The sequence below is a fragment of the Chiloscyllium plagiosum genome, unplaced genomic scaffold (assembly GCF_037043375.1).
Source record: "Chiloscyllium plagiosum isolate Xiang-an unplaced genomic scaffold, Cpla_swu_hap1 HiC_scaffold_27, whole genome shotgun sequence".
NCBI lineage: Eukaryota > Metazoa > Chordata > Chondrichthyes > Orectolobiformes > Hemiscylliidae > Chiloscyllium > Chiloscyllium plagiosum.
In genome coordinates this window covers 46,298,009-46,323,472 of record NW_028270165.1, presented here as the reverse complement: position 1 = coordinate 46,323,472, position 25,464 = coordinate 46,298,009, and the positions used below count along the sequence as shown (strand labels likewise).

General features: G+C 46.0%; 1 protein-coding gene across 1 annotated transcript in view; it reads left to right on the top strand.

Annotated features, from left to right (window-relative positions):
- The window catches only part of LOC148143875 (uncharacterized), a 202,918-nt gene that overhangs the window by 112,364 nt on the left and 65,090 nt on the right, over positions 1-25,464 (top strand). Inside the window, exon 3 of the mRNA XM_087975277.1 lies at positions 14,601-15,358. Coding sequence (XP_087831403.1) covers positions 14,601-15,358 — 758 coding nt within the window. The remainder of the gene's footprint in view (positions 1-14,600; positions 15,359-25,464) is intronic.

The window sequence follows — 25,464 nt, the reverse complement described above, 5'->3', positions numbered from 1 at the left end:
GCATGAGAGAGAGAAAATGTCTATATCCATCCTGTATGTCTCTGTCTATTTGAGAACAGATGCCTTACTTCTGTTGGGGTAAGTATTGTTGTAAATCATAGCTGGGTACTAATAGTTAGATATAAGGGGGAAGAGAATTCCTCAAATAGGGCAGTATAAGAATCCTGGGAGAGCCCTATTTCTGGTTTACTTCCTAATGAACAAACATTAAACACAAGCACCTGTTTATTTCAAATTTGGTATCATTTTTCTTGTGTGATTCCCTGCTGTGACTACACTGTGCCTGGATGGTTGACAGGCTGGGAGATTGTGAGCTGGGACTTGATTGACTGAATGTTTTATTGTTCCAGAAGGTGCAGAAGGGAACAGGGAGATCAACAGAGGACAGAGAAATCAGGACCTGAAATCTGAGCTGACACCAGACTACCCTGTGATCAGTGCTTTGATTAGCAGTGCCAACCCTCCACCTTTACCTAGCTTCCCATTTGAGGACACCCTCAATATTCAGGATCCAATCCTTGTCATCCTGAAGCCATGTCTCTGTAGGGAGTGTCAGATCGCAATTATTCACTTCAATGTGTGTAGTCAATTCATTCACTTTTGTCACAACGCAGCACACATACAGACACACCATTTTTAGTTTCAATTTTTGTGACGTTTAGTATCCAGTTTTGATTGCTAGTACATTTACTCTCCTTGTCCCTCTCTATCATTCTCTTATGTTCATTTTCCACATCACTACATTACTCACTGGCCTGGATTTGGACTGGCCATGCTAAATTGCCCAGAATGTCCAGGGATGTGCAGGTTAGGTGGGTTAGCCATGGGAAATGCAGGGTTAAAATTTCGGAGTAATAGAAGCAGGAGTAGGCTATTTGGCCCATCCAGCCTGCTCCACCATGCATTAAGATTATGGCTGATCTATCCATTGTCTCAGCTCCTCCTCTCTGCATTGTCCCAACTACCCTTCATTCCCCTGTCATGCAAAAACCCATCCAACTGTGTCTTGAATATACTTAATGAAGCTGCCTCTACTGCTTCCTTGGACAGAGAATTCCATAGATTCACAACATTCCAGGAAAAGCAGTTCCTCCTCATCTCTGTCCTAAATTTACTCCTCCTAATCTTGAGCCTGGTTTCATTCACCAGCAGAAATGACTGGATAGGGTAACGTTTCATCCCCACAGTGCAATGAATTCCCATTTTCTACCAAAACCTCAGATGTACTCACTCACTCAGTTGCTGTCTCACAAATGCAAGATTTCATTGTAACTTCTGCTCCCATTAAGGGCAAAACATCTTTGAAAGCTGCTCTGAAACTCCAGCCTTCACAATCACACTTCTGCTTTCATCGAAGAAGATTAGAGTCATACAGCACGGAAACAGGCCCTTTGGTGTGTGTGTGTGTGGGGGGGGAGGAACCTAATTGAAACAAGGAATACTGAACAGCCTGGACAGAGTGGAATTTGGAAAAGGTGTTTCCATTGGTTGGAGGGATTAGAACCAGTGGGCACAGCCTTAGAGTAAAGGGAAGACCTTTCAGAATGGAGGTAAGGAGAAACCTCTTCAGCCAGAGAGTGGTGAATCTATGGAATTCACTGCCACAGAAGGCTGTGGAGGCCAGGTCACCGAGGATATTTAAGATTGAGATGGAGACGTTCTTGAGGTGACCTGACAGAGGTTTATAAAATCAAGTGGGGCAGAGATCAGGTGACCGCTGGGTATCCTTTCCCTAAGGTGGGGTGGGGGTTTCAAGATTAGGCAGCAAATTTGAAGGTGAGTGGAGAAAAGATTTTAAAAAGGCAGGGGGGGGCACTTTTCTTTTTACACAGAGTGGTTTGTACGTGGAATGAACGTGGATGCAGGTTGAGTAACAACATTGAAAAGACATTTGGATAAGTATATGAATAGGAAAGGTTCGGAGGAATATGCACCAATCACAGGTAGGTGGAATTAGTTTAGTTTGTGAATATAGTCGGCCTTAGACTAGTTTGACTAAAGGGTCTGGTTCTGTTGGTGTCTGACTCTGTAACTGTTCTATACTGGTGTTAAATCATTTACTTGCCTTCCCCCAGAAACATCCCCTTCTTTGATGTTCAAAAATCAGATGAACTCAGCCTTGAATAATGTTCAATGACCCCCTAACGCAGGAAGACATCCCCACTTCTGAACTCAATTCCTCTTGTTAATATACCCCTTGCCTTGCTGATTGCTTGCTGCACCTGTCCAGGCAAAAGTGAGGACTGTAGATGCTGGAAATCAGAGTCGAGATTAGAGTGATGCTGGAAACGCACAGCCGGTCAGGCAGCATCTGAGGAACAGGAAAAATCGACATTTCAGGCAAAAGCTCTTCACCTGCACCTGTCTGACAACTGGCAGTGACTGGTGTAGAAGGATGCAGAGGCCCCTTTACACATCCACACATCATTCCTGATGAAGGACTCGGGATCGAAATGTCGACTCTCCTGGTCCTCGGATGCTGCCTGACCTACTGCCTTTTTCCAGCCCCACACTTTGACTCTGATCTCCAGCATCTGCAGTTCTCACTTGCTCCACATCCCAATATATCACCATTTAAACAATACATCTCCTTTCTGCTTTTTTTTCACAGCAATGGCTATAACTTCACATTGAGATACTGCATTTGCCACGTGTTTGTAAATTGTGGTCTTCTCTACATTGGGAAGACCGAGCGTAAACTTGGGGAACAGATTGGCGAGCATCACAGCTGGGTCTGCAGAGGCTGACCAGACCTCCCAGTCACCACTCATTTTAATTCCCCTTCCCACTCCCTTTCTGACAAGAACATCTTAGCCTTCCTCTATTGCCACAACGAACCAACCTGCAAATTGGGGGAACAACACCCCATCTTCCGTCCGGGCAGCCTACAGCCTGTAGGACTCAACATCAAGTTCTCCAATTTCAAATAACCTCCCTTTCCATCCCCCGACTCCCTTCTCAGCCCCGTGCTCCTCATTTCCACTTCTCCCTTTCACTAACCCGATTTCTTCCACCCATTGACTCATCAGGCCGTACCCTCTCCCTGTCTTCACTTATCCCCACTTTAGCCCCCGGCCCGGGCCCCAGCACCCATCCCCAGTCCTGAGGAAGGGTTACACCCGAAACATCGACTTCTCCACTTCCTGATGCTGCCTTGTTTGCTGTGTCCTTCCATCCTCCTGCCTGTCTATTTTGCCAATTGAGACACAGACCTGAACCACTTTTCCAGAGCCTGTTCCCTCCCTGGGTTCACCCCCTTTCCTTTCAGTTGCTGCAAGCCAACAATTGAACTCCGGAAAGAAATAGAAATGGAAAAGGGGGCGAGAAAAGAGAGTGCTGTACTCACAGAGGAAGGAATTTGCAGTCTGGGTGAAGCTCAATGTTGATTCAGAAAGAGAGGAGCAGGAGTAGCAGCTTCAAAAACTCATGGTCCAACTTTCGCATTCAGACAATGCAGTGACTCTGATTGGCAGGAGGACCAGTATCCTCCCGGTCCTCCAGGGTTTCCTATTGGGCCATCAAAGGAAGGTCGCGGGCCTTTTTTTGTGGAAAGCGATGAGCATGCCGTGAATTTGGCTGACACCGGTGGGCATGTGCACTGCGTTACTGACACCGGAAAACATGCGCAGTATGCTCATTGGGGATGCTGGTGTTCCTGTCAGATTTTAAGAGTCCAAATGCCAATAGGACAAAAAAGGGGTTGAGCTACAATTTGTTTTTTCGCTGTGGTTCGACACTTCATTGCTTTTGCATTCTATCTGGATGCTCAACTTTTGTATGTCTTTTCACCACGTTGGGGGGCGAGTCCAGAACTGGAGGGCATGGATTTAGGGTGAGAGGGGAAAGGTTTCTGAGGCGTAACCTTTTTGAACAGACGGTGGTGCATATCAGCCACAGGAAGTGGTGGAGGCTAGTACAATGATAGTATTTAAAATGCATCTGGATGGGGATATGAATCGGACAGATTCAGAGGGATAAGGTGCAAATACTGGCAAATGGGTCACGAAATTAATTCAGGATATCTGGTCGGCATAGACCGAAGGTTATGTTTCTGTGCTCCGTGACGCTATTTCTAGATAGTTGGAACAACTTAACCATTCACCCTTTACAGTAAAGATCAGAGTGGTGCTGGAAATGCACAGCAGGTCAGGCAGCATCCATGGGAGCAGGAAAATCGACGTTTCAGACAAAAGCCTTGAATGCTGCCTGACCTGCTGTGCTTTTCCAGCACCACTCTAATCTCCAGCACCTGCAGTCCTCACTTTCGCCCATTCACACCTCCCAGCCTCTCCTGAGCTGTGGCGTGACTGTGCTTATTTCAGTGAAAGTTTTAGAAAGATTTCAACAGCTCTTTGAAAAACTTAAACGTGCTTTCGGACTTTAACGATGTTTCTGAAGATATCATTTTAGGTATTCTCAATTTTGAAGATCAGCCATTTCTCACCACTCCCAACTCCCAGGTAGAGTCATCACCATCCATTTTCTGTGTGTGTGTGTGTGTGTGTGTGTGTGTGTGTGTCCTTTTGAAGGGCTTAATACAGCGGTCAAAGCTGGTTCGAGGCATGAGAAAGGACGGGTGTGGTGGGGGCTGTGGAGAAAAGAGACAGAATGGATGGAGGACAGAGAGGGAGAAAATGGAGGGGATAGAGAGAAACTGTGGGGAGGGGAACAGAGAGAGAGAGAATAAGTGGGGTTGATAGAGAGATTGGGCGGGGGAGAGAGTTTGGGCGTGGCGGAGAAGTGGGAGATGGCACAGGGCAGGGTGATACTAGGCACACGGATACACAAGATGACCACTGAGCCATCAGTTGGTCAACTTGACACACAAGATGGCCACCGGATCACAATACGGAGAGAAACAGCAGAGCTGATACAGACACTGCCTGGGGCCACCAGAATGCCAGCACAACGGACTCACAACCCAGGTGATTAGTTTAAGGCGGGTGGGGGAGAGAATACTCATGAGTAATGAACACTGCCCGCCGATGTGTGTGGGTCCGGCCAACACCCATTATAGAAGTGCGAACAGCTTGATACAGACTCAATACCAAATGCTAATAGCCAGGGCTGCAGGAATCCTCCTTCTCAGGAAGAGCAATTAGCGCCCATTACTACAACAATGGATTTCCATGCAGACATTGAAATGGACAATGTCTGCACTGAAACTGACAACGACTGTGCGGAAATTAACAAAGGCTGTGCCTCAACTGACAAAGACTGTACCGAAACTATCAACGATTCTACAATGATTACCATAAACAAATCATGTTGCAAAGACAATAATCTCATCCCTGACCGATTGTATCACAAGATGTATAAAAGTTTCTTGACCTGTGCTCCGGGTCGAGAGAAGTCTTGCAGCTGACACTGGGTGTCTTTCTCTCCCCGGAGCCCCGGTATTTTCTTGTGCAATAAACTCTGTCATTGAACCTCAATTCTGAATCCGAGCCTGGTGTTTTTCCCCACAACAGGGGAGAGAGAAGGGGCGGGGGTGGCAGATGGTGGGGGGAGGGAGAGAGAATGGATGGAGAGGAGATGGTGGGGGCCTGGAAGAATAGAAATGGGACAGAGGGTGGGGTGAGAGAGAATAGATGGGGGCAGAGGGTGTGTAGAAAGACTGGTCAGAAGGCAGAGGGTGAGGAATGAAATGACAGGGTTGCAGAGAGTTACGTGAGAGAGAATGGACAGGGTGTTTGGAGTATAGAGGGAGAATGGACAAGAAGCTGCAGATGGAGAGAGAATGGATAAGGGGCGCTGTGGATGGCGGGGGAGAATAGACAGTGGGAGCTGTGGGTGATGGGGGGGAATAGACAGGGGGAGCTGTGGCTGGCCAACATCAAAAAGGTTGATGACAGTCAACACTTAGGTTGTTTCTGGAACAGAAAAACTTTCACTGGAGTCTCCCGGAAGAGGGGTGTCTCGTATGTATTCCTTCAATTTGTTTTAAAATAATTGTTGTGTATCTTAATTATTAAGGTATACCTGGCACATAGAGAGATGGCTGTGGTTGTTGGAGGTCAGTCATCTCAGTTCCAGGACGTCTCTGCAGGAATTCATAGGGTAGTGTCTTAGGCTCAACCATCTTCATCAATGACCTTCCTCCATCATAAGGTCAGAGGTGGAAATATTCGCCAATAATTGCACAATGTTCAGCACGGTTCACAACTCCTCACAAACTGAAGCAGTTCAGTTTTAAATGCAACAAGATCTTAACAATATCCAATGGGCTGATGAGTGGCAAGTAACATGTATGCCATGCCAATGCCAAACAATGACTCATCCCCAAAAGAGATAACCTGACCACGGCCCGTGATATTCAACAGTGTTACTGTCACGAAACACTCCACTATCAACATTTTTGACCAGAAACTCAACTTGACTAACAACAGACACAATGGCAACAAAGAGCAGGCAACAGGTCAGGAATATTGAGGCGACAAACTCCCCAAACCCTGCCCATCTTCTACAAGGCACAAGTCAGCAGTGTAATGGAATACTCTCCCACCAGCTTGGATGGGTGCAGCTTCAACAACATTCAAAAAGCTTGATACCATCCAGGACAAAGTCGCCTGCTTGATTGGCACCATCTCCACATACATCCACTCCCTCTGCCCCACTGTTCAGAAGCAGTAGTGTGTATGATCTACAAGACACAACACTGAAATTCACCAAAGATCCTTAAAAAATACCTTCCAAACCAACAACTATTTCCATCTAGAAGGATCAGGCAACAGATACTTGGGAACACAACTTCTTGCAAGTACCCCTCCAAGCCACTCATCATCTTGACTTGTAAATATATAGCTGTTCCTTCAGTGTTTCTGGGTCTAAATCCTGGAATACCCTCCGTAAGGACATTATGTGTCACCGTACAGCGTGTGGACCACAGCAGTTGAAGAAGGCAGGTCAGCATTACCTTTTCAAGCGGAACTAAATGCTGGCCAGCCAGCAATGCTCATGTACTATGAATAACTTTTAATAAATGGTTGGAATCTGCAAACTAAAAAAAAATTGACGTTCAGGTGGAACAGACGTCGGGCTTTGATTTGGTCCTTATTTGAGGGCGGATAAAGAGCGATATACTGACACTGAATTGGAAATAGAGTTTCGAGTTAAACACCTGTAGTGTTTCACTCAGTGGATCAATTGAAAATCGATTAAAGATTGGCTCCTGGCGTGTACGTCAGGAACACATGAAAAAGGACGGTTAAGAAGGCATGTGGGACTCTTGATTTCATCTCTTTCATGGCTGATGTACTACCCAAAATCCCATGCGATCCAGATACTGCTCTATCTGCTGTGTGCAATGTTCATGGTGCGCATGTGTGAGATCGGAATGGGGCCCCGCCCCTCGTCGTTCTGATGGACGGTGCGACCAACCTTTGGGAATCCCAGGAGGACCGGAAGGAGTCTGGTCCTCCTGCCAATTAAAACCCCCGCCATTGGCTGAATGTGGAAGTTCGACCATGAGCTTCTGAAGTTGTTGTTGCTCCTCTCTCTCTGAATGAAGATTGAGCTTCAGTCCAGCCTGCAACTTCTTTCCTCTGTTTAACATCTGGGAGTACGGCACTCTCTTTTCTCGTCCCCTTTCCCATTTCTTTACTCATCCTTGGGTTCAGCTGTTGGTTTGTAGGAGCTGAGGGAAAAAGAAAGTCAATCGAGGTGAAGGGACAGACTCTGGAAAAGGTTGGTTTAGATCTGTGTCTATTAATGTTTGACAGGCTTTGATTCCTGAGCTTGACACATTTACTTGTCTGGCAAAAAAGGATGGTGTCTTGATCCATGTTCGGGATGGAAGTGGATTATGCTGTGGGTGACTTGCTCGTAGTAGTCCGATAAGTATTGGATAAGTAATCATGACACACAAACCTTGAGTTATTGACTGTTTATTCGGGAGCTCACGGGGAGAGCCAAGTCGACCTAATACTCACAAGTCACTCCGATGAGAAACAGAGAGTTATGTGATTATATAGGGTACAGTCATTTAACACTTAGCAAACTGGTAATTGCAGGATATTGAGCAACGAAGTCACTTTGCCCAGCGACGTAGTGTCTGGACAGTGTTGGTTAGTAGCTGATGTGTACAATAGGTCCTTGCAAAGAGAAGGATATTCCCATGCAAGGAAATAATTTGTTTATCAGGTAGCAGTACAGCTGCAAGGCCGAGTGTCTCTGTTGAGTCTGGGAATTAAGGGTAGCTGGGACAATGCAGGGAGGAGGAGCTCAGATAATGGATAGATCAGCCCTGATCTTAATGAATGGCGGAGCAGGCTGGAAGGGCCAAATGGCCTATTCCTGCTTCTATTACTATGAAACTATAACCCTGCATTTCCCATGGCTAACCCACCGAACCTGCAGGAGGTATATGGCCCCTTTGTCTTACAGGAGTGGGTGAGACAAGTCTCAAATAGGCAGGAGATGTTATGTGGAACATGCACACCCATAGCTGGTTCCATGAAAGCAATTCTCATACGACCCTGCAGTTCAGGACTTCAGCAAACAGGTGGCAGGAGGAAAACCTATCCTTAAACATTTTGACTAAAATGTTTAATTTTGAATTATATAACACATTTGCTGCACAATAGAAAATAGACAGGGAGAGTAAGACAATTAAGAACGTTTGCCTGAACATCAGTGAATCTGTATAAACAGGACACCAAGTGATAACATTCATGGCTGTTCCTTTGTGAAATTAATAACAATGTTTGATTCTGACCTCAAAATGAAACTCGTTACAAATTGACTTCTCCCTTGAATTATTGTCCTTCACTATTATCTGTCTAGTTCAGAACATGCAGTGCTTTTGTTAACTTTTTGTGTTTGTGACAGTATAGCCTTTGTAAACTTGTGTATAAAGGTAGTCTTCGAGGAGAAAGTGAGGACTGGAGATTAGAGCTGAAAATGTGTTGCTGGAAAAGCGCAGGATGTCAGGCAGCATCCAAGGAGCAGGAGCTCATGCCCGAAACATCGATTCTCCTGCTCCTTGGATGCTGCCTAACCTGCTGCGCTTTTCCAGCAACACATTTTCAGCTATAAAGGTAGTCTGTTTGTGATAGTACAACAGAGTAGCCTGCCAGGGCTCTTGAAGGGAGAACAATGTCCTACTCTCCTGGGTTATTAGAATCCAGTGAACCTGGCTTATAGGTATCAGTGTTAAGTTGTACTAATAGCATCACTGTTACATGAAGGGGATGATTAAAATTAAACTAAAACTGTCTGCAAGAGTTTTTGTAAAATTCCAGACTACCAAAGGTACGATCTCCGGGATGAACTAAGAGAGGCTTACAACTTGAGTTCATAAGGAATTCCTTGGGCCGTCTCAAATCTGTACTTCATCAAGAGTTCTTCATTACTATTACCAACAAAGTGCGATCCATTGTCCAAGCTAATGCATGCAGGTATACCAAAGCAGGGAATAATTTCCTTCAGCAAAATATTCACCATAGTCTCAGCAGCAGTGTTAGGGGAAGGGTAGGCTTAAATCCACTTAGAAAAAACATCAACAATAAGCTAAACATATTTATAGCACTGACATTTCTGCAACTCAATGAAGTCCAGTTGAAGTGTCTCAAAGGGACCTTCCGCCAAGGGAGTTCTACCCAGAGTGCAAGGCAAGCCTTTTCCAGGGTTTTATTCCTGACAAATAAGACACCGGCCGCTAACCCTTTGACCTCGTTGTTGGAGGTGGGGATGCCACCAAGCCATCAGGAGAAAGTCGGCGACTGAACAGGCACCACCGTGAGTTGTATAATGTACACAGTCAATAACCCATAGAGCAAGATCATCAGACATACAAGTTTAACCCACGGGAGGAGTCCAGAGTTGGAATTGTCCTCCTGCCTGTCAGACCCCCCCCCCCCATTGTCTAAATGCAGAATTTGGACCATGAGCTTCTGAAGCTGCTATTGCTCCCCTCTCTCTCTCTGAATGAAGATTGAGCTTCACCCCACACTGCAATGCCCTTCCCCTGTCCAACATCTCTGAGCACGCTACTCTCTTTTCTCACCACCTTTTTCCAGAGTGGTGAAGGGAGGTGATTTGAAATTGGAGAACTCAATGTTGATCCTCAGGGCTGCAGGCTGCCCAGGCACAAGATGAGGTGTTGTTCCTCCAATTTGCAGTTTGCTTTGTTGTGGCAATGGAAGAGGCCAAAGATGGTCATATTGGGAAGGGGAATTAAAATGGGTGGTGACTGGGAGGTTCAGTCGGCTTCTGCGGACCCAGCTGTGATGCTCGGCGAACCATTCCCCAAGTTTATGCTCAGTCTCCACGATGTAGAGAAGATCACAGTTGGCAAACACATGGCAAATGGAGTGCCACAATGTAAAGTTACAGCCTTTGCTATGGAAAAAAAAGCAGAAAGGAGGTGAATTTCCGATGCTGGAGATCAGAGTCGAAAAGTGTGATGCTGGAAAAGCTCCGCAGGTCAGACAGCATCCGAGGAGCAGGAGAGTTGATGTTTCAGGTACCAGCCCTTCATCAGGAATGATGTGTGGATGTGCAAAGGGGCCTCAGCATCCTCCTACACCAGTCACTGCCAGTTGTCAGACAGTTGCATCAAGCAATCAGCAAGGCAAGTGGTATATTAGCAAGAGGAATTGAGTTCAGAAGTGGGAATGTCTCCCTGCAGTTAGAGGGTCATTGAATATATTCAAGGCTGAACTCATCTGATTTTGGAACAACGAAGAAGTGGATGTTTGTGGGGGAAGGCAAGAAAATGGTTTCAAGACCAGTCCAGAATAGTTCGTCAGACAGCACAGGAACAGACCCTTCAGTCCAACTAGTCCATGCTGACTATATTCAGAAACTAAGCTAGTCCCACCTAGATTGGGCCATATCCCTCTGAACCTTTCCTATTCACGTACTTATACAAATGTTAAGTTGTAGAACGAAGAGATATTGGAGTGTAGATTCATACTTCCTTGAGAGCAGAGTCTCAGGAACATAGTGAAGAAAGCGTTTGGGATGCTTTTCTTTATTGATCAGGGCATTGAGTACAGGGGTTGGGAGGTCATGTTGCAGCTGTACAGGACATTGGTGAGACCACTTTTGGAATACTGCATTCAGTTCTGGTCTCTCTGCTAGAGGAAAGATGTTGTGAAACTTTGACAGGAGTTGGAAAAGATTTACAAGGCTGTTGCCAGGGTTGGAGGGTTTGACCTACAGGGGGAGGCTGAATAGGCCAGAGATATTTTCCCTGGAGCATGAGAGGCTGATGTTTAGCGGTAAGGATAAATTATATAAGAGGGACGGGTTGCAACTTAATAGGTGGGGGACCAGCATTCTGGCAGGTAGGTTTGCCACTGCAACACAGCTGCGTTTAAATTAGCGGGGGTGGGGGGGTAGAGGGGACAAACTGGAAGTTTAAGAAGAAAGTTAGAACAAGAGAAGTCAAGAAAGACAATGGAATCAATGGAGCAGAAAACTCAAAAGAAAAGGATCATGCCGTAAGGTCAAGTGAAATAGGGATTGATAGGAAGGGTGAGGGGAGTAACAAATTAAAAATATTAAATATGAATGCACGAAGCATTAGAAATAAAGTGGATGAGCTTGAGGCTCATTTGGAAATTGGCAGTTACGATGATGTGGGGATAACTGAGATGTGGCTTCAAGTGGACAGAGCCTGGGAAATGAATATTCAAGAGTATACGTGCTATCATAAGGACAGACTAACTGGCAGAGGGAGTGGGGTAGCCCTGTTGGTAAGGAATGATATTCAGTCCCTTGCATGGGGGGACCTAGAATCAGGGGATGTAGAGTCAGTATGGCGAGAACTGAGAAATTCTAAGGGTAGAAAGACCCTAATGGGAGTTATCTACAGGCCCCCAAACAGTAGCCTGGATGTAGTGTGTAAGTTGAATAAGGAGCTGAAATTGGCCTGTCCCAAAGATATTAGTACACTTGTTATGGGGGATTTCAACATGCAGGTAGACTGGGAGAAATCGTGGATGCATTAGTGATCATTTTCCAATGTTCTATAAATTCAGGATCAGTTCCTGCAGATTGGAGGGTGGCTAATGTTGTCCCACTTTTTAAGAAGGGAGGGAGAGAGAAAACAGAATTATAGACCAGTTAGTCTGACCTCAGTGGTGGGAAAAATGCTGAAGTCAATTATAAAGGATGAAATTACAACACATCTGGATAGCAGTAACAGGATAGGTCAGGGTTGGTGTGGATTTATGAAGGAGAAATCATGCTTGACTAATCTTCTGGAATTTTTTGAGGATGTAACTCTGAAGACGGACAAGGGAGATCGAGTGGATGTAGTATTCCTGGACTTTCAGAAAGTCTTTGACAAAGTCCCACATAGGAGGTTAGTGAGCAAAATTAGGGCACATGGTATTAAGGGCAAAATACTGACATGGATTGAAAATTGGTTGGCTGACAGGAAACAAAGAATAGTGATAATGAAAGTAAGAATAATGGCAGGCAGTGACCAGTGGTGTGCCGCAGGGATCAGTGCTGGGACTGCAGCTTTTTACAATGTACATTAATGATATAGATGAAGGTATTAAAAGTATTATTAGCAAATTTGCTGATGACACAAAGCTGGGTGGCAGGGTGAAATATGAGGAGGATGTTAGGAGAATACAGGTTGACCTGGATAGGCTAGGTGGGTGGACGGATGCATGGCAGATGGTGTTTAATGTGGATAAATGTGTAGTTATCCACTGTGGTGGCAAGTACAGGAAGGCAGATTACTACCTAAATGGAGTCAAGTTAGGTAAAGGAGATCTAGGTGTACTTGTACATCAGTCAATGAAAGTAAGCATGCAGGTACAGCAGGCAGTGAAGTAAGCTAATAGCATGCTGGCCTTCATAACAAGAGGAATTGAGTATAGAAACAAAGAGGTCCTTCTGCAGCTGTACAGGGCCCTGGTGAGACTGCACCTGGAATATTGTGCGCAGTTTTGGTCTCCAAATTTGAGGAAAGACATTCTGGCTATTGAGGGAATGCAGCATAGGTTCACGAGGTCAATTCCCAGAATGGCGGGACTATCTTACGCTGAAAGATTGTAGCGACTGGGCTTGTGTACGCTTGAGTTTGGAAGGCTGAGAGGGGATCTGATTGAGATGTACAAGATTATTAAAGGATTGGACACTCTGGAGACAGGAAGCATGTTTCCGCTGATGGGTGAGTCCTGAACCAGAGGACACAGTTTAAAAACAAGGGGTAGGCCACTTAGAACGGAGTTGAAGAGAAACCTCTTCACCCAGAGAGTGGTGGGTGTATGGAATGCTCTGCCCCAGAATGCTGTGGAGGCTAAGTCTCTGGATACTTTCAAGAAAGAGTTGGATAGAGCTCTTAAGGATAGTGGAATCCAAGGTTATGGGGATAAGGCAGGAACAGGATACTGATTGCGGATGATCAGCCATGATGGTGCTGGCTCGAAGGGCAGAATGGCCTACTCCTGCACCTATTGTCTATTGTCTGATGGATGTTCATAAGGGGCATGGATTGGGTGAATATCCAAGGTCTTTTCCCCTGGGTTTGGGAGTCCAGAACTAGAGGGCATATATTTGTGGGCGGCATGGTGGCACAGTGGTTAGATTTGCTGCCTCACAGCGACAGAGACCCGGGTTCAATTCCCGCCTCAGGCGACTGACTGTGTGGAGTTTGCACGTTCTCCCGTGTCTGCGTGGGTTTCCTCCGGGTGCTCCGGTTTCCTCCCACAGTCCAAAGATATGCAGGTCAGGTGAATTGGCCATGCTAAATTGCCTGTAGTGTTAGGTAAGGGGTAAATGTAGGGGTATGGGTGGGTTTCGCTTCGGTGGGTCGGTGTGGACTTGTTGGCCCGAAGGGCCTGTTTCCACACTGTAATCTAATCTAAATCTAAATTTGAGCTAAATCTAAATTGGGGAATGATTTAATAGGGACCTGAGGGGCAGACCTGCTCGCTCTCAGCAGTATCCCAGTGTTGTGAAAGATATTCACTTTCAGGTGGATTTATCTTGACGTTAGTCTTGACATTTTTGCTTTTCTGCCCCTGTAAGATCCTGAATCAGCATCTTCAGGGGAGTTAGTTAGAGCGGAGTGAGAACAGACGGGGAGAGAGAGAGTGGGATGGTGCTTTCAATTTTGTGGAATAACAAAAGAAAAGAATATTCCACAGAAAGTAGAATTCCTTGTTCTGAATTTCTACCCTGCACTGACAATGATGACTTTTGTAATCTCTTTTTAACAGAGTATTGGACGATCTGAAGACAGAAGTTTCAAAATCAACAGATGAAGGGCTCTCCATTGTCTGCAATCCTCACTTTGACATCAATGTCTGACAGTCACTCACTCCATCGGGACGACAACAATTTTCCAACTATGATTCTGTGAGAAGGAGCAAAGCTTTTTGGTTCCGGTTTGAGTACGTTTTCAGCATCAGTGGGACTGGATGAGAGACCCTACTGTTGCAGTGCACTGAGTGTGGAGCCTGAAGCAGTTATACGCCCTGGAAAAAGAAATTCACGGTGAGGAGGGGCTCCACACGCATTTGTGTGTGGCTGAAGCGTTGGCCATGGAGAAACCCGAGGAATCCTGCCTCGTAGAGAAACCGTGGAAGTGTGGCGACTGTGGAAAACGTTTCCATGTCCCGTCTGTCCTGGAGACTCATCGGCGCAGCCACACCGGGGAGAAGCCGTTCTTCTGCTATGTCTGCGGGAAAGGCTTCAGCGATTCCTCCAACCTGCTGACCCACCAGCGAGTCCACACGGGTGAGAGGCCCTTCAGCTGCCCCGATTGCGGGAAGGCTTTTCGTGATTCCTCCGCCCTGCTGACCCACCGGCGGATCCACACAGGGGAGAGGCCCTTCAGCTGCCCCGAGTGCAGGAAGGCCTTCAGTAATTCCTCCACCCTGCTGAGGCACCGGCGGATCCACACGGGGGAGAGGCCCTTCAACTGCCCCGAGTGCGGGAAGGCCTTCAGCAATTCCTCCAACCTTCAGATACACCGGCGGATTCACACGGGGGAGAGGCCCTTCATCTGCCCTCTGTGCGGCAAGGCTTTTCGTGATTCCTCAGCCCTGCTGACCCACCGGCGGGTCCACACGGGGGAGAGGCCCTTCAACTGCCCCGTGTGTGGGAAGGCTTTTCGTGATTCCTCAGCCCTGCTGACCCACCGGCGAGTCCACACCGGGGAGAGGCCCTTCAGCTGCCCCGAGTGCAAGAAGGCATTCAGTAATTCCTCCAACCTGCTGACCCACCAGCGGGTCCACACGGGGGAGATGCCCTTCAGCTGCTCCGAGTGCGGGAAGGCCTTCAGCAATTCCTCCAACCTACTGACCCACCAGCAGGTCCACATGGGGGAGAGGCCGTTCAGCTGCCCCCAGTGCAGGAAAGCCTTTACCCAGGCCTCCACCCTGCTGAGGCACCAGCGGATCCACTTGGGGGAGAGGCCGTTCCCCTGCACAGAGTGCGGGAAGGCCTTTAGCAATTCCTCCAACCTACTGACGCACCGGCGGGTCCTCACGGGGGAGAGGCCGTTCAGCTGCCCCCAGTGCAGGAAGGCCTTTACCCAGGCCTCTGCCCTGCTGAGGCACCGGAGGATCCACACGGGGGAGAGGCCCTTCAGCTGCCCCGAGTGCGGGAAGACCTTTACCCAGGCCTCCATCCTGCTGACCCACCGGCAGATCCACACGGGGGAGAGGCCTTTCAGCTGCTCAGAGTGTGGGGAGGGGTTCAGTCAAGTGAGCCACCTGCAGAGGCACTAGCGGCTCCACTAGGGGGAAGAGGCCCTTCAGGGGCCCCGAGTGCAGGACGGGGTTCATCTGCTCGATTTAAGCTGCTGACCCACCAGTGTCTCCACACCAGGGAGAGGCCGTTCACCTGCTCCTCCCAACTGTGGACGTACTGAAGCAGCGACGGCCGAGTGACATTATCGACTGGACTGTCAAACCAGTTTCGGGGCTGCTGGGTTCGAATCCGACCGCGGCAGATGGCGGAATTGGAATTTGGTCAGAAACTGGAGTTCAGAATCTAACGATGAAACCATTTTTTGTTGGGGTGGGGGTGGGTGGAGAAAACCCCCATCTGATTCACTCACATTCTTTTTAGGGGAGGAAACTGCTGTTGTGGGAAAGGATTCACTCAGTTGTTCCAGCTGCATTCTTTACCCAGGCTGGCCTACATGTGACTCCAGACCCACAGCAGTGTGGTTGACTCGACACTGCCCATCCAACTTACTTGGAATACAGGATACGGGTTGAAATTACTGAGTGAGGCAATACTTCCCACAGGTTAAGGCTGTACCAAGGATCTAATTACAAAGGGACAACTTGGTGGTGACCAATAGTAAGGAAAGTGTAGTTGTGGGGGGTTTGTGTGCGTACTTCGGTCTTGAGCTGTTTGAAAAGTAGCTACATTTTCTCTGCCTTTTTTGCTGGGGGGATTTGAAGCTGTAACAAAGCTGGATTGCAATAAAGGTTACCTGAACTTACTGAGTTTCCAATGTTGTGTTTCAGATCGAGCAGTGAATGAGTAGCTAGTATCGTTAGAAATTGTAAATTTTTCAGGAGTGCAGGTATTGCGTCATTTCATCAGCATTGTAAAGTTTCCTGGCAGCACTGGGACGTTTGGGCTGTGTTCACTCGATGTGGAGGTGCCAGTTTTGGACTAGGGTGGATAAAATTTAAAAACTCACACAACACCAGGTTTATTTGAAAGCACCAGCTTTTGGAGTGCTGCTCCTTCATTGGGTAGCTGTGAAGCAGGATAAAAGACATTACATTTTATAGCAAAAGATCACAGTGTCATGCAACTGATAGGATATATTGAACAAACCTAGATTGCTGTGATTGTGTGCATGTGAGTTTGTGCGTGAGTGTGCGTGTAAGAGTGTGTGCATGCTTGGTAAAGTGAAAGTGTGTTGGAGTATAAGTCTGTGAGAGTGTGGGAGTATGTGTGCTTTACGTTTTACTAAAACAAGAAAGGGCAGGATGTGTACAGTTAATTGTAGGACCATGGGTCATGTTGTAAAAGAGAGAGACATAGAGTCATAGAGATATACAGCATGGAAACAGACCCTTCGGTCCAACCTATCCACGCCGACCAGATATCCCAACCCAATCTAGTCCCACCTGCCAGCACCCGGCCCGTATCTCTCCAAACCCGAGATATGGGGAGGTGGGGTTTAGGTACGTAGTTCTTTGAAAGTTGTATCACTGGTAGACAGGGTGTTTTAGAGTACTGGGTACAGTTTGGGTGGCCCTGTAATACGAAGAAGACTATGAGAGAGGGTTCGGTAAAGATTTACTAGGACGTTGCCAGGACTGGAAGGTTTGAGTTATAAGGAGAGGGCGGGACATCTTTCACTGAGCACAAGGAGGTTGAGGGGTGACCTCATCGAGATTTATAAAATCATGAGGAGTGAAGTTCGGTGAATAGCAAAGGGCTCTCCCTTCGTGCAGGGGAGCTCAAAACTAGGGGGCATATTCTTTCAAGGTGAGAGGAGAGAGATTTAAAAGGAACCGGAGGGGCACTGTTTTGACAGAGGGTGGTTTGTGTGTGGAATGAACTTGCTGAGGAAGTGGGAGATGCAGGTACAGTTACAACATTTAAACGACATTCAGATGGGTACATGAATAGAAACGTTTAGAGGAATATGGGCCAAATGCAGGCAAGTGGGACTGGTTTAGTTTGGGAATCCTGGTCGGCATGGACACATTGGACCGAAGGGTCTGTTTCTGTGCTGTATACCTCTATGAACTGGAGGTGATCTTATTGAAACCAATAGAATTCTGAAAAGGGCTTGATAAGATAGATGCCGATAAAATGCTCCTTTTTGGGGAGAGTCAATAGAATCCCAACAATGTGGAAACAGGCCATTCAGCCTATCTATTCCACACTGGCCCTCTGAAGAGTGTCCCACCCATATCCATCCCCTCACTCTGTATTTCCCCTTCCCCCACCTCACGCCAGCTCCAAACTTCCAGCTCAGCACTGTCCCCATGACTTGTCCTACCTGCCTATCTTCCTTTCCATCTATGCACTCCACCCTTCTCTCTGACCTATCACCTTCATCCCCACCCCCATTCACCTTGTACTCTATGCTACTTTCTCCCCACCCCCACCCTCCTCTCAATTGTCTCTCCACCCTGCAGGCACTCTGCCTCTATTCCTGATGAAGGGCATTTGCCTGAAACGTCCATTTTCCTGCTCCTTGGATGCTGCCTGCACTGCTGTGCTTTTCCAGCACCACTCTAATCAAGAATCTGGTTTCCAGCATCTGCAGTCCTTGTTTTTACCCTGTATTTCCCATGGTCATCCACCCTAACCTGCACATCCCAGGGCACTATGGATTGGTCATGCTAAATTATCCACCACAACCTGCCTATCCCGGGGCACTATGGGGAATTTAGCATGGCCAATCCACCATAACGTACACCTTAATCTATAAATTAGATTAGTCCGCAAGGGCGAAAAAATCAGTGACGGTAAAAAGCACAAGTACAAGGTTAGTGACAGGTGTTTGCCCCGGGCCGCACGGCGCCATTTTCCTAACGGCCGCCCTCCCGCCGCTTCCTCGCTCGAGCGACTTCTCCTCCCAACCGCCTTCGCCCCCGCGTGACGTCTGCACGGGGGGACGGGCGGGGTCGGGGAGCCTCACCGTCACCAAGCAACAGCGTCACCAATGGACCAACAATCGAAACTGGATACTAATGTCACAAAAACTGAAACGATACATGGTGTGTCTGAATGTGTGCCGTATTGTAACAAAAGTGAATGAATTAAATGCACACATTGGAAGTGAATAATTATGGTCTGAGACTCCTTACAGAGACTTGGCTTCAAGATGGCAAGGATTGGATGCTGAATATTGAGGGGGGAGTCAGATGGGAAGCGAGGTAAAGGCAGAGGGTTGGCACTGCTCATCAAAGCACTGAGCACACGGTAGTCTGGTGTCAGCTCGGGTTTCAGGGCCTGATTTCTCTGTCCTCTGAACTCGCTGTTCCCACAGAGTAAGATGTCGGTCTGTCCTCAGCTTTGCTGGACTTCTGCAGAAGCTTTCACGCCTCTTTTACAGCTTCCAGAGCAAGTAAACATTCAGTCAATCGAAAGCAAACCTACAATCTCAGCCTGTCACCCATCCAGACACAGAGTGTAGTCACAGCAGGGAATCAAACAAGAAAAATGAAACAAAATCAGAAATAAATAAATGCTTAATGTTTGTTCATTAGGAAGTAAACCAGAAATAGGGCTGTCCCAGATTCTGAGAGTGCCCTACTTGAGGAATTCTCTCTCCCTTCGATGTATTAGTACTGTTGGGGCAAAGTAACGCGTGTGTCAAATCGTTTAAAGCAGTCAGGAGAGGAGACCTTGAGCAATTAACTAGCTTTATTCATTGCCATGGGGAGTCAAACGTATTCTAATGTAATACAGAATGTTACAAGTTTTATGGTAAATCACAAGCACAATCTCCATTAATTACGCAACTGAGGGGCAGTCGTAGGTTTCACATACGTTGTCCAGACCTACGTTTCTTAATGTCTACAAATCTGAATGTTATCTTATGCTGCAGGTTCAGCTAGGCTCGAATTACCGATAAGGGACAGAGAGAACCAATCCATGATTCTATGAAGCAGCACAGTCTAATGGCCCGAGGAGCAGAGACAGCCTGCAGCTGCAAGGTCAGGCTATCAAAACAGAATTCCTTAGCCAGGGCTCAGACAGCATTATGTTAACAGGCTACATTTTACTGCAAACATTGCTTCGTGACAAAATGGCTTCCACGTAGTTTTGTGTCAGGGGTAGCTAGGTTTTCTGTTTTTATTTTTAAAATGCAGCTGATTCCCACAAGTAACTGCAACAGGTGCAAGTACATCACATGCAATATTCCTCATTGCAGCTTCACGCCGGTTATGCATCCTCTGTTTTTCCTGCGCCTTGGCTCCAGCACATTCAGCTTCCTTCCCTCATTCCCATCCCCCCGCCCTGATGGCCATGCTGACCCGCAAAAGTTCGGTTTGCCCCTCCGTTCTTTCCCAGTTGTCTTTTGTGGGTTTTGAAAACTTTCCCAATCCTCTGATTATAGGAGTTGAATTTATGTTGTAGCTGCACCAGACATTGGTTAGGCCACTTTTGGAATATTGTATGCAGTTCTGGTCTCTCTGCTAGAGGAAGGATGTTGTGAAACTTGAAAGTGTTCGGAAAAGATTGACAGGGATGTTGTCAGGGTTTGAGCTGAAGAGGCTGGGGCCGTTTTCTCTCGAGCGCCAGAGGCTGAGAGGTGACCCTACAAACTTTTATAAAATCAGGAGGGACATGGATAGGGTAAATAGACAAGATCTTTTTCCTGGATGGGTCATAGCTTCAGGGTGAGGGTGAGATTTAAAATGAACCTAAGGGGCAACTCCTATCTTCAGAGGATGGTGCGTGTAAGGAATGAGTTGCCAGAGGAAGTGGTGGCGGCTGGTACAATTACAGCATTTAAAAGGTACCCAGCTGGTGTAATGGAAAATTAACATTTATTGTGAAATCTATAAAAGCACAGGGAAACAAAGAAGTAAGGGCCTGACTTTGCAGACAGGCAGAAAAAAAATGTAAAGTTAAACCGACCTAACAGCAGACTTACAAGGCCAGTAAACTACCATATCAACAGTCAAGGAATAAGAAAAACAACTCCATACATGAAAAGGACCTCAAATGTTCCGGCTCCTGGCCTTGAGCTGTTGATAAGGAGAAGTGAATCCAGCCAGGACTGACAGTTAAGGCGAGTGTTGTAGAGCAAAGAGACCTTGGACTGCAGGTTCATAGTTCCTTGAAATTGGAGTTGCAGGTAGGCAGGATAGTGAAGAAGGCGTTTGGTATGCTGGCCTTTATTGGTCAGAGCAGAGAGTACAGGAGTTGGGAGGATAAGTTGTGGAATACTGTGTTCAGTTCTGGTCTCCCTGCTGTAGGAAATATGTGTGATACTTCGAAAGATTGACAAGGCTGTTGCCAGATTTTGAGGGTTTCAGCTACATGGAGAGGCTGAATAGGCTGAGAATATTTACCCTGGGCATGGATAGGGTGAGTACTTAAAGTCTTTTCCCCAGGGTAGTAGAGTCTGTGGCACAGCAAGGAACCGTAATGACCTCCTCAGGAGACAGACACATGCTGCAACTGACAGGGTACCCTTCGTTGTTCTGTACTTCCCAGGGGCTGAAAAATTACGCCATGTTCTTCGTGACCTGCAACACATTATCAATGAGGATGAGCACCTCACCAAGATCTTCCCCACACCTCCACTACTTGCCTTTAAACAACTGCTAAACCTCAAACAGATCATTATTCGTAGCAAACTGCCCGGCTCTCAGGACAACTCCATGCAACCCTGTCACGGTGGACGCTGCAAGACGTGTCAGATTGTGGACATAAATACCACTATTATGCGTTGGAACACCTCCCACCTTGTACATGGCAGGTACTCATGTGACTCAGCAAATGTTGTCTATCTTATACGTTGCAGTCAAGGATGCCCGGAGGCATGGTACATTGGGGAAACTGAGCAAAGGCTACGACAACGGATGAATGGGCACCGCACAACAATCAACAGACAGGAGGGTTCCCTCCCAGTTGGGGAACACTTCAGTGGTCCAGGACATTCAGCCTCGGACCTTCGGGTGACCATCCTCCAAGGTGGACTTCGGGAAAGGCAGCAGAGGAAAGTGGCCGAGCAGAGGCTGATTGCTAAGTTCGGTACCCATAGGGAGGGCTTCAACCGGGACATTGGGTTCATGTCACATTACAGGTGATCACCATTGCACTACACACACACACACATATATTCCTACACAAACACACACGGACACAGGTACACACAGACGCGCACACAGATGCCCACACACACCCATATAGACACACACACTCCCACACTCTCACATGCACCTCCTCACAGACTTAAGACACTCTGCACTCACGACACGCACACACACACATACACACACATTCTCACACTCACAACTCCCAACCCAGACAGACACGCACACACACACAGACAAAGACCCACATGCACACATATATTTTGTGTGGTGAATCTGTACTTGCAGAGTACATTGCACTTTGCTCAAAAACTGCATACATTCATGTAGAACTCTGAGCTCAAAAACTGCATGAATTTATGTAAAACTCTGTTACATCACTTTTTAGATTAGAATCAATCTAAACATCAGGTCATAGACAGAGAACACAGGGGGCTAACTCCTTCAAAATATTGTCTAGCTATCACCACTGTTAACAGCTAACCCGAGAATGCAACTTCTGAAAAAAGGGTTTTGTGATTTACACATGAAAGAAGTGAAACTATCACTGTATTCTGACAGATGAAAGGCTTAACAGACAATCAATTTTTCAATGTATAATTTCAGTTACATCACACTGCAAATTTTTGCTATAAATTCTGTGTTACGATCGAGCCCTCCACTATCACCTGATGAAGGAGCGTCGCTCCGAAAGCTAGTGTGCTTCCAATTAAACCTGTTGGACTACAACCTGGCGTTGTGTGATTTTTAACTTTGTACACCCCAGTCCAACAGCGGCATCTCTAAATCAAGGCAATCGGAGTTTTTTTAAAACCCGAAAAGTAACGAAGTTTAACGACGCGAACCCGAAAATAAACGAAGGTAATCGGAGTTTCTTTAAACCGAAAAGTAACGACGTTGAAATGTCGCGACCCCAAAATAAACGAAGCTACAACCCGAAAAATAACGAAGTTCAAATGAAACGAACCCGAAAATAAACGAAGTTTAGGCAATCGGAGTTTTTTTAAACCGAAAACTAACAAAGTGAACACAACCCGAACCGAAAATAAATGAATTTTAAGCGATCGAATTTTTTCTATTAAAAAGATAACACCAGAAAATAACCAATCTCTGGAGATTGATTTTGTTTTATTTCTGAAAGCAACGAAGCTCGGGAGAAAGAATTTTTTTAAAAAAACCAAAAATTAACAAAGCTTGGGAATTCAGATTTCAACCCTCCCCTCAGAGTTCAGCAATTTTCGAAGACCACTGTCCGTAAGTACCAAAGCACCCTCAACTTCAATTAATCTCTCCCCCCTTTTTAAACATTTAACAAGTCCCCCAGACTCATCCATTGCTAAGACCGATCCTTTCGGGCTGGACTGGTCACGTTAGACACCACTTGACTGACAGGAAAACCAAACGTTCGAAACACAATCACGTCTGGCAGGCCGAATTCCTCAACACTCAATAGTGAAGGACATTTAACTCGTACACTGCTGTTCACAATCTGTCCGAGCCGAAACGTGCCAGGGCACCAAAATGAAGATCTGCGTCTCCTCAAGAGGGGCCTCTTGGTTCGAGATCGGTCAAAGGAATCGACAAATGCGGTGTATTCGAAAAGCAAGGTTCATTAGTTTATTGAATTAAGGTATCTTAACGCAATTCTATCCAGCAACACAGAGATTGAAGCTTCTGTGTTCCGTGATGAAGTTGCGCAATTACATTTGAAAATTGCACATTATTTATATGGTTTTTAAGAAATAATAGTCTTAATTACGAGAAAGACCAATCACATATAATAAGGTGACACGATTTACAGCAAGTTAATCCAATGATATTTTCTTTAAGAAGGATATCTAATTTACATAAATTGTCATGCCATGTATTAGTTCAAGGTTAGTTCAAATGGTCAAATAATGTGTCAGTATTCATCTTATGAAAATTCTATTGTCCTCTTATCTTTGAACTGCAAGTTAATTCTGCGAATCAGCAGTATGTTCAGCAGTATGGTTCACAGGCCATTTTGTAGTATTCTTTTAAATCGAGAAGCCATTTTGTTGAAATAAAAATGTACATATTTTGTTGCCTAAATTCCAACTTTAGATCCTCACACCCACCTCCCAATTCAATCTATCACGACCAGACTCGGCAACAGTTTCTTCTCCCAAGCCATCAGGCTCCTTACCACTACATGATTGGACTCTTTTCCGTCTGACTATTTTTGCACATTTTCGAATTTCTGCTAGAAAAATGTCTATTATTTATCATTCTTTTATTATGCTGTAACTTGCGTGTTTTGCACTCTGGTCCCTCGAAGTAGAGGAGATGACAGAAACATTGGAAGCTGGTGAGAGAGCGTTCACAAAATTAATCCCGGGAATTGACGTGTTTGCTAATTTTGCAATGTTGCGTAGCTTAGCTGAGCATTCGTTCGAGTTTGGAAGAATGAGAGGAGATCTGAATGAATAAATATCAGAATTTTAGTGGGCCTGAAAGGTTAGTTGCCAAAAAGGTAGTGTTCATTTGTGGGAGAGTTTCAGACCAGAAGGAATAGCCTCTAAAGTGTTTGCATATTTATGATGGAGATGAGGTGGATATCTTCTCTCAGAGGGTAATGAATGACAGGGCTATTGAAGTTCTATCACTAAGTATAGTCAAGGCAGATGTTGGGCAGAATTTTAATCAATGGGGAATCAATAATAAGGCATGAATGTGGATTTTTGGATTATAATATTAATCATTATGGTAATAAATGGTGGAGCAGATTCGATGGGGTGAATGGATTATTTTGGCCAAAGGGCTTATAAACATCCCTTTGGATCTGTCAGTCAACATTTTTCAGCATTTTTAGGAGAACGGGAGCGAGGGTGATAATAGCCACAGTAGAGTAAGAATGGAGGGAGACTGTAGCATTACGATTCACATTTTTGAGGGAAGGAGAAAAGAAAGAATGTTCCACAGAAACCAGAATTGTCTGTTTTGAATTTCTATACTGTGTAGACAGCAATGTCTTCTGTAATCTCCTTTTACAGGATACGAGAAAGGGAGGATTTACAGCCAGAAATCTCAAAACAAGATCTGATAGAGACAATCAATTCATTGTTACGGGAATATCATTGGCCTTTGAATCGAGTAGAATTTTTTTATTTCTCTCCTGTCCTGTCTGCTTCACAAGGTTTCAAACATCAGTGAGACTGAGGTATGCATACCTGAGTGAGAGTGTTCCAATGAACTGACTGTGGGAAGAGCTTTAAGCGGGTACACAGCCTGAAATAGCAACACCCCATTCGCAGCAGCAATAGATGGAACACGTTCCATACATGAGTGGTCTTTCAACCAATTGTTAAAGCTGGAGAGAGACAAGGATTCCCACATCATGGAGAAATCGTGGGAGCAAAGCAATATCTTCACCCTTTCTATTCCTCATCCTGGGAGGGAGAGAGAGAGGGAGGAAACATTAATCACTTGTAGCAACTGAAGTGAATCCAGGGAGGGAGCAGACTCTGCACAGGTGTCAGATGCTCTCTGTCCTTCTTAACGGTATATTAATTTTTTTCCCCTCAGTTTGATACGTTTATTTATATACAATTTGCATTGTGGAAAAAGATCGTTTCTTTACTCATGTTCAGAATTAAAAGGGTCGTTACTCAAGGGATGGAGCAGAATCTAAGGGATTGGCACGTTGATATAAAATGTAGACATATGTTGCTTCATATGGTGTATATCTGATATTATTCGCTGTTATAAAAGCCTT